Genomic DNA, 9,514 nt, shown 5'->3' on the forward strand with positions numbered 1-9,514 from the left:
ACACACATTCACATATATGCATACAAAACCATGTCAGTGGAAAGTTGCTATTTGAACATTTGTTTCACTTTGGTTTTTACCTCTTTGGTGATTGTTACAATTCTGGAAGTATTTTGAATCTTTTTTTTTTTTTTTTTAAGACTTTTTTTTTTTTTTTTTTTTTATTAATACAAGGGGAAGTCCTTCAACCCTGAAGAAACTTTCACGGGTCCTACTGTTAAAAGCAAGGGCCTAGGAGTTAAGACCATCTATAACTAGCAGTAAAATTCATTACAAGGTACTCACAGATATCAATGGCTAGTTAACCACCTACTTCAGAGCCTTACCTGGGCACAATTTTAACTGACAGCTCAACTACAAAGCTATCATTTGAAGGTGTAGTCTGGAAATCTTTAAGAAACAAGTTCAGTAAGAGAGCCTTTTAAATGCTGGCAGTGCTATAATGTTAGGTTGTAAGTTTATTCGAGGTCTCCCCTATATAACGCATACATAAAGTAGATCAAAACTGCCATTTCTACTTAAGTACTTTCTGCATCTACAGAAGAGATGGCTTCAGTAACAATGAGACAGTGGCACAGAAAATACTCTTTTTAGTTTGTGGAACAAGACTAAATGGGACATGGTGTAGGCTTACAAAAAAATCACATCGAATTAACTCCCTTTAGCACAGCCTCTTCGCCCCTAAGTTACGGCTCAGATTTCAAAATGCAAGCAGATGTTTTTGAAGTACCCGAAATGGGCCACTCCGTTTCTATTACTGGACTGTGGTGACTGAAATTATTTTCTGTCCCCCAACCCTTCAAAGGGCATAACCCCATCCCTTTGGCGTAAAATTCTGAAGTGGGGCAGCACACTTCAGGAGTTTCCAAAAGTGGACGCTGACGTTCGAGGTCAGGCCATTGGGAGAGTCGGGGCTCGATGGGAGAAATCTTGAGGGCAAGAGAGCTCAGAAATTTCCAAGCGCTAAGCTCGAGCTTTCCACGGGCCCAGATCTAGTTGGTCCCAGGGGGAGTTGGTGGCTGTTATAGAAGTTAGAGGGTTGTTGTTGCTTTTCGCAGCCCTGAGAGGTGGGATGGACACGGTGTATGGGGGTGGGGAGGCGGGTGCAATCCGGCCGGGCACCCTCGGAGCCTCCAGCTCACTAGCACTGCTGAGGGCATGCGGCCAGAGTTGCAACCTCGGCCCGTCCCTGCGAGCCAGGGTCTCCAACTGGCGTCGCGCCCACCTCGTCCTTCAGATGGGGGGGTCCGGCTACGCCAGGCCTGGCCGCCATACCCGGGATGAATGGGGGTGACGAGAGGCCTTGGGCAGACCTCGGCCTCAGGATCACGTCCCGGTGGAAGCACAGCAGAGGGGAAGCCGTCTTACTGGCCTCTCCTCTGCTGGGATCCCGGGAAATACACGGTAATTACCCCAAAAGGCCGCTCTCAAAGGCGAGGCGGAGAGGCTGCCGGGACGGTTTGAGGACTGGGCTCGGCCGGGGAGACGCCAACCTTCACCCTTCCCGGCCCCCGACCCAACTCCCCGCCGTCTCCCGGCGCCGCCACTTCAGGCAGCCCACTCGGCCCGGCCTCTCCCCGCGCCCGGACCACCCCCCATGGGGTGCTCTCACTGCGCAGCGAGTCCCTCCGCTGCCTCCTCCCAGCCCAAAATGGCGGCGGCGGCGGCGGCCCCCGAGCTGCTCGTCGCCTTCCTCAAGGCTAGGGAATCCCTCCGCGCGCAAGCCCCGCCCCCGCGAGCCGGATCTCTATTTCTCCCTGGTAAAGCCTAACGCCATCAATGAACTCTTTAATTGAGCCCTGATAGGGCGGGTCCAGTTGTGCTTCCGCACAGCTAGTTGTTGACAAAAGTCGGGAGACTGGCAGACAAGCGACCCAATCAAAGAAGAGATCGGTGAGCGCGGGACGTCCACGCAAAGTCAGATAGGTTTTTTTTTTTTTTTTCTTTGGCGTTCCTGGGCATGGTTGTTGACGTAATGGGAGCTTGAAAGTATCCTGGGCAGCTTTCCTAGGGTGGAAGAACTACAAGCCCCAGCAGCCATTGCGCTGCCAGGCTGTCCTCTTCGCCCCTCCACCATCCTCCTCCCCCCCCCCCCAATCTTAGGGCTTGAGCGGCTTGGCCAGAGCTGCTGCTACTGCAGCAAGAGGTAGGGCAGAGGCGTTGAGACTCTCTTGGACAAGCGGTCGCACAGAAAGACACACAGAGGTAGTGGTGTACACTAAGCCCTTGACAGCAAATAGGTCAGTCCCACCTTTGCTAAATCTCCCTGCCAGGACTTTTCCCTCCTCCAAGAACTCCATTTTTACTCCCATTGAATTTTTTTTCTTCTTTCTGTCAGCTGCATGTAGTTTGAAGACTTCTTCCCTTTAGTTCCCCGTTCCTTGAGACAGGAGAGAAGCCATCCAGGCCCTGTAGACAAAAAGACTTCAACCATAGGCTCTAACCAGGTCCCAGCCTAGAGAGGTTGAAGGTGGTCAAGATAGGGGCTTCCAGGAGCTACAGACCCACCCTCTCCACAGCGTCCCCCCAAGCAGTGTCCTTTTTGGGTGACAGAGCTCAGGCCTACCCTCCTAACTGCCAGCCTGCCTTTACTTATTAGGAGAGCAGAGGCCTTGCGCTCCCACTTGGTCCCTTGCTGGCTAGCAATGTGAAGACTTGGGTATGGAAGCAGCCTTCCAAGTCTTCACTTGAAAGTGAAGGCCATGCAGGTCTGGGGCCACAAAATGGCTGCTGCTGCTGTGACAAAACAATTCCTGACCAACCAGCTTCTGCCTAAGGACTTAGGTTTCTGTTGTTGTTCAAAGCAGGTGACAGTAGTTAAAGACATCATCTGCTGAAAGAGTAGGAGAAGATGGCCACTCTGGACCACACCAACTGTAACACAGCGTCACCAGCTGCTCTGGAGGAGGCCAAGGTAAGTACCCACCCTCCCAGCCACCTGAAAGCCCTAAACGTGGGGTCAGATAGCTGAAATCCTAGGGCTTTTTTGTTTTGTCTTGTTGGTTGGTAGATTTAGAAAACCAGTATTTTATTTTATTTTCGTTTGTTTGAGACCTTGGGGGGGGGGAGGGTTCAGGGGGATGTCTTTCTGTGTATCCCCAGCTGGCCTCGAACTTGCAACAACGTTCAGCCTCCCAAGGGCTAAAATTACAGCCTGCACCACCACACCCAGCTAGAAAGCCAGTGTTTTAAATGAGTCTGTACTGTGCTCTGGGAAGTAGGCCAGAATGTGATTCCGTGATGGCTCATGAATTCCTAAAAGCCCTTCAAGGTAGATGTTATTTCCAGTGGACAGAAGCTAAGGTTGGAGAGCTGCACGACCTTTTCCAGAATCAGGCAGCCTGTGAGGAACAAAATTCCACCTTACATTTAGGGTCTTCTGATAACAGAACCTTGTCTCTCAATGACAAGTGACCTCAAGGACAAATAACTTGGTTAGAGATTTGCACTTAAAAAAAATTTTTTTTTCCGGGCTGAGAACCAAGAATGAGTCAGGACAAGAGATTTCGGTATACAGGTTGACAGGCAGGGCAGGAAAACCTCAGAGGAGAGAGAGAAAGCGCCTAAGTCCTCAGTAAATGGCACCTTAGTATGTGGGCTGACAGTAGGAACCCACAGAGTTCCAGCCCATGCTGGCTCTCGGTGGCCTTTATCCATCACCACACTTCCAAAATAGCAGAGAGCCAAACATCAGAGAGTTGGTTTCTGTTGTTATTGTTGTTGATTTCACAATGCTAGGAATTGAACCCAGGGCCTTGCCAATGCTAGGAAAGTGCTTTATCATGGAGCTACACCCCAGGCCTTTGCCGTTATTGTTGTTTGCTGGGTTTTGTTTTTGTTTTTGTTTTTTTTGACAGCGTTTCTCTGTGTAACAGCCCTGGCTGCCCTGAAACTCGCTTTGTAGACCAGGCTGGCCTGTAACTCAGAGACATACTTGCTTTTGCTTTCTGAGTGCTGGCATTGTGTGTGTGTGTGTGTGTGTGTGTGTGTGTGTGTGTGAGTGAGACAGTGTTTAACTCCGAAAGGCTTTTAACCCATCTAAGCCAAGTCTGGGTTTCTATGGCGTTTGTCAAGTAAGGCTACAAGGTTCAGAGAGGCTGAATGACTCGTGCAGGTTACAGAGCAGAGCTTATCTTTTATAGTGATGGTGGTGGAGGGGCAGGGCTTCAAAATGGAGACAATGAATAAGCAGAGGGACAGAGCTGGCTTGGTTTTAGGCAGGAGTCACTAGGGAACTAAGACTGGGAACAGGGAAATGACCGGAAACATACAATAAGCTGTCCTTAGATCCCTGTACTTTGTGTCTCTAGGTGGGCAGCAGAGCCATCTTAGTTTGTTTAAACCACCAGTAAGACAAGGCCAATTCCTTATGATCTGATTGATGATCTTCCTGCTACAGGTGAAGGGATACTGCAAATCTCTCTCTCTCTCTCTCTCTCTCTCTCTCTGTCTCTCTCTCTCTCTCTCTCACACACACACACACACACACACACACACACCTGGAGCCCCCTTAGGATCTCTGAAACACCTAATGAGACAGTCGGCATGATGCTTCATGTGTGTAATCCCAGAACTCAGGAGACTGTGGCAGGATGGCTGAGACCAGGCTTGGCTGCAGAATGAGTTCCAGACTGTCCTGGGCTACCAAGTAAGACCCTTTCATAGACCCCAAAACAAACAGCTTGTCTCCAAAAGCAGACCCCCACCCCCACCCCAAGTCCCCTGCTCAGAGGCCAGCAAGATGGCTCAGCAGGTAAAGTTAGTTCTCGTACCAAGACCAACCTGAGTTCAACCTCCAGGATCTATAGAGTAGAAAGGGAAAAACCAACTCTCACAAGTGATCTGTGACCTACACACACACATACACACACACAAGCCATGTCCTTAGGGTGCGTCTGTATATACACACATACACACTTACATAATAAGTAAAAATGTAAAAAAAGTGACCCTGCTCAGATGCTACTGTGATAGTGGTTATTATTAGAAATCTCTCTAACCGCAAACTTAGAGCAATTCGTTCCCTATCCTCACACCCAGGACTCCTGCCCCTCACCACACAGATAAGCAGATGCCCCTTGTGTGCACTCCCTCCCTCCTTCCCACCCTCTCCTCTTCCTTTTCCAAGGTCTCCTTGTGTAGCCCTGGCTGGCCTGGAACAGGCTGGCCTTAGACTCATCTGCTTGCCTCCTGTCACCAAGCCCTGGGATTGATGGGTTCTCTCCCCCTCTTTAAAGCTCTGAACTCTCTCTGCGACCTCCCCTTGGATAGGACCTCTTGCTGCCTCATACAGTCCATAATTAGAGAGACCGCCCTGTGTTCACTGAACATCGGGGTAAAACGTTGCATTCTTAGGGGATGAAGATATATGATAACGCAGTAACACGCAGGGTGCTATCTGTGAGGTTGCCTGTGTGACAAGATAGGGTAGCTGGGAGAGCCACTGTCATAGGATCTTCAGGGAGAGCGGCACTGAAGAGGCAACATTACAGCTGAAGCGTGGGGAACAGGAAAGGATCCGCTGTGCAGAGAGCTGGAAGCTGGATTGGTTATCTGATTCTCAGGGAGGGGGCGGGGAGTCCCTGTTCAAAGGTCATTAAGTGCAACCCCGGCCTATAATCCTAGCGACTCTGGAGGCCGAGGCAGGTGGACTTGCCTGGAGAGAGTGAGTTCAAGTTCAGCCTGGAGAACTTAGTGAGACTTTTTTTTTTTCCAAGACAAGGTTTCTCTGTGTATCCCTGGCCATCCTGGAACTCACTCTGCAGACCAGGCTGGCCTCAAACTCAGAAATCTGCCTCCCAAGTGCTGGGATTAAAGGCGTCCGCCACCACTGCCTGGCAGTGAGACTCTTATTTCACAATAAAAGCTAAAAGGGTAGGAGTATAGCAGAATGACATCACACCTGCTGAGCATGCTCGAGACTCTGGCTTCAATGACGCTACAAAGTTCAGAGCTAGTCATAGGTTCATGTACCTGTTATTGAGGCTAAGGCAGGAGGTTGGTGAGTTTGAGACTAGCCTGGGCTACACTGAGAAGACCCCAATTTCAAGGATAGCAGAGCATTAAACCGAGTATGAATCTCTTTTGAATGTGGGTACCAGTGGTGGTGTTCGGGTAGCCCAGGCTGTCCTTGATCCTGGCTTGGAGTCCTGACCCTCCTGCCTTTGCCACCCTAGTGCTGGAATTTATAAATACCCACAATTTACAAGTTACCACATCTGGCCTCCCTGTCTTTCATTTGACTAGTGCTTGTGGAAGGCTACTCTAGATCTGGTGTCGTTCTGGACATTGACTTGACCAGTAGCTCAGTTAATGACTGCTTAGGATGCATGAAACTCTAGCTTCCATCCCTAGCACTATAGAAACCAGGCAGATCAGAAGTTCAAGGTCATCTTTGGTTGCACAAGTGAGTTCAAAGCCAGCCTGGGCTATAGAGATGCTATGTCAAAAAGAAAGAAAGAAAAGAAAAAAAGAAAAAGAAAAAAATCAAGAAAGAAAGAAAAAGAAAGAAAAGGCCAGTGGCAGTGAGCCAGGCAGGTGAAGTGCCTTCCTCCCCACTAGAAGAAAGATAATTAGTAAATTGTTGTAAAAGGGGGAGGGACTAAATAGAGACCACTTGAGACAGGTATGAGATGCCTGCATGGGCTGGGAAGGACTCCCCTCCCAGGGCCATGTGATCTGTGACCCACCCTCCTTCCTCTCTCTAGACTTCCGGTGGTCTTCGGAGCCCCCAGATAGCCCATGAGCCTCATGACTTCGGTGGTTCCCTGCTTCTGCCATCAGGACAGGAGATCCAATCAGAGGATGAAGGGACTGTACCCGCTGGTGATGGCTCAAGTTGTAACATTAGGGGTTCTCGAACCCAGAGCCCAGGGGGCTGTTCGGTGGAGGCGGTGCTGGCCCGAAAGAAGCACCGTAGGCGGCCATCGAAGCGCAAGCGGCACTGGCGGCCGTACTTAGAGCTGAGCTGGGCCGAGAAGCAACAGCGAGATGAGAGGCAGAGCCAGAGGGCCTCTCGGGTCCGCGAGGAGATGTTCGCCAAAGGCCAGCCCCTGGCGCCCTACAACACCACCCAGTTCCTCATGAATGATCGTGACCTGGAGGAGCCTAACCTTGATGTGCTCCACGGGCCCTCCCACGCAGGCTCCGGTGGGGAGAACGAAGCAGGGGACAGTGATGGGCAAGGCCGAGCCCATGGGGAATTTCAGCAGAGGGACTTCTCTGAGGCCTATGAGCGGTATCACACTGAGAGCCTTCAGGGCCGCAGCAAGCAGGAGCTGGTGCGAGACTACCTGGATCTAGAGAGGCGTCTGTCACAGGCTGAGCAGGAAACTCGGAGGCTGCGGCAGCTGCAGGGTTGCTCCAGCAGGCAACCCTGTCAACAGGTGGAAGAGCTGGCTGCTGAGGTGGAGAGGCTCAGAACTGAAAACCAGCGGCTTCGTCAGGAGAACGAGATATGGAACCGAGAGGGCGGCTACTGTGACCAGGAGAAGCCAGCCTCATGGCCCAAGGGTGAAGCCCCATTTCAGACCCACACAGGCCAGCTGGATCATAGGGAGGCAGGTGACAGATGAAAGCTACTCCCAGCATACCCTGTCTCCACTGAGAACTGCTAAGACAAGGTCAGAGTTTCCCCCGCCATTTTCATGGTTGGATCTTTAATGTCATCTAACTTTTTACACAGCAATTAAAAACAGCCTTGTGAGAGCCAGTGAGAGTGGCTAGAATTGATTTCACTAGGGCTCTTCTTGTGTTCAAGCTTCCGTTTTTATTTTTGAAAATGTACTGTGTACCACATGTGCAGAGGCCAGAAGAGACCTTTGGATCCCCTTAGGGCTGGAGTTGCAGACAGTTGTGAGCTGCCCTGTGGGTGCTGGGAACTCTACCTGGGTCCTCTGGAAGACAAGGGACTCCTAACTTCTGAGTCACCCCTCCAGCCCTCTTCATTTTCTAAAGTTTCTTTGTATTCTGGAGGAGTTTCAGATAGCTGAGGCTAGCCTGCTCTTCCTTCACTTCCCCAGATGTCAGATAGCTGAGGCTAGCCTGCTCTTCCTTCACTTCCCCAGATGTGGGATTGCAGATGGGCACCACTCACTCTGCCCGGCTTGTGTCATGCTGTGGATCAAACACAGGGCTTCCTGGATGCTAAGCAAGAGCTCTAGCAACTGCAGCAGCACGTGCCCAGCCCGAGCTGAGGGGTGATGGGTCAGGGCGAAGAGACCGACCTCACGGTTCTCTTAGAGGACTGGAGTTTGGTTTCCTCCATCTATCTGCAGGTGACTCACAAGTGTGTGTAACTGCAGCTCCTGAGGATCTCGTGTCCTCTTTTGACCACACACACACACACACACACACACACACACACACACGTATGTATGTACATACCTATGTAGTGCATATGCACACATAAATATGTAAATACAAAATCCTGCAAAAAAGAAAAAAACTTGTGGGCTGGGAATAAAGGTTAGTGGTGGCAGTGTACTTGTCCAACACGCTGGAAGCATGAAGTGTGCCCTTTGTCCCAGAGAGGTCTCAGTTCCCCCTTCTCCAAGCCTGGAGAGACAGCCAACTTCTAGATGGGTCCCCATTGGTTCCCAAACCACACACTCGTGTGTCTGAGTGATCATCCTGCACTGAGGGAGTTAGAGCTGGGGGTGGGAGCTCAGTCAGGAGCCTTCAGGTTGAGCTAGAACCTGATATTCCAGTTGCCATATGGTAGTGGGGTTATGGGGTAATGACAGTAATTCCAGCCTTCAGGCAGGAGGATCACAAGTTCCAAACCAGCTTGGGCTACAGAATGAGACCCTCCTGGAGGAGCTGGAAGCCTCCCTGGGAGGAGAAGGCCAGGCCTGGAGTTTGTTCATTCCCAGTCTCCGGGTATTCTCATCACAGTTGAGAGGACCAAGCCTCTCATCTTGACAGCCCTTCACCTAGGTTAGGTAGTACAGTTTATCCCCTTACCTTCCGGGGGTGGGCATGGGGGGGCATTTACAAATAAGCACTCAAGATCCACAGCTGGCAGAGAAAGCCATAAGGTAGAAGGGACAGTGAGTGGACCCTCAGCAGAGCTTCCCTGTAGGGCTTTCCTGCTGTCTGCCTCCACATCCTCCTCCTATTGGCCTGGTGTGTGATCAGTTCACCGTGGAGTGGAGGGAGTCCATGGAGTCAACTCGGAGATACAGTCTGCCCTTCTACCCCTCCGGCAGATCCTATCCCTGTGTCATCCCTGGCTAGTACCAAGGGTAACTGCAGTGGTCACAGGAATTTAGCTCACCAGTGAGCCCCTGTCTCTGGCCCCGGGCACAGGGAGGAGCACGGACCTGGAGGACTTGGTGTGCTTTCCCCTTCCCGAGGTTTGGATCGACCACATTAGGCAAGAGAAGGGCTCAGCACTGGGAACTGTGAAGGATGGAAATGTTGACAAACCCTGCGCATTGCCAGGACAACTTTTATTTCTGTACCGCCACACCCAGGCCTGGCCAGCACCTTCTACAACAGACTAACAACTGAC

The 9,514-nt window shown here is 51.1% G+C and overlaps 1 protein-coding gene across 6 annotated transcripts; it reads left to right on the forward strand.

The window, feature by feature from the left end:
• Positions 1 to 1,905: 1,905 nt before the first annotated feature.
• Positions 1,906 to 7,792, forward strand: Hexim2 (HEXIM P-TEFb complex subunit 2). Of its 6 annotated transcripts, none has more exons than XM_021177406.2 (3): positions 1,906 to 1,926; positions 2,805 to 2,914; positions 6,708 to 7,792. In XM_021177406.2, exons 2-3 carry the CDS (start codon positions 2,852 to 2,854, stop codon positions 7,572 to 7,574), a joined length of 930 nt encoding a protein of 309 aa, XP_021033065.1. In that variant the 5' UTR covers positions 1,906 to 1,926; positions 2,805 to 2,851; the 3' UTR covers positions 7,575 to 7,792. The 6 variants fall into 6 exon arrangements, with proteins under 6 accessions (XP_021033065.1, XP_021033062.1, XP_021033063.1 ...); XM_021177403.2 differs by lacking the exon at positions 1,906 to 1,926 and adding an exon at positions 2,105 to 2,240 and having other exon boundaries at positions 2,808 to 2,914; XM_021177404.2 differs by lacking the exon at positions 1,906 to 1,926 and adding an exon at positions 2,105 to 2,205.
• The last annotated feature ends 1,722 nt before the right edge of the window (positions 7,793 to 9,514 follow it).

This window comes from Mus caroli, chromosome 11 (assembly GCF_900094665.2).
Source record: "Mus caroli chromosome 11, CAROLI_EIJ_v1.1, whole genome shotgun sequence".
In the NCBI taxonomy this organism is placed as follows: domain Eukaryota; kingdom Metazoa; phylum Chordata; class Mammalia; order Rodentia; family Muridae; genus Mus; species Mus caroli.

What these genes read in the sequence shown, in the direction of transcription:
- Hexim2 (XM_021177406.2), top strand. Translation starts at nt 2,852, where the DNA reads ATGGCCACTCTGGACCACACCAACTGTAACACAGCGTCACCAGCTGCT. An exon ending in CTGCTCTGGAGGAGGCCAAG is followed by an intron (nt 2,915 to 6,707) that starts GTAAGTACCCAC and finishes TCCTCTCTCTAG; the next exon opens with ACTTCCGGTGGTCTTCGGAG.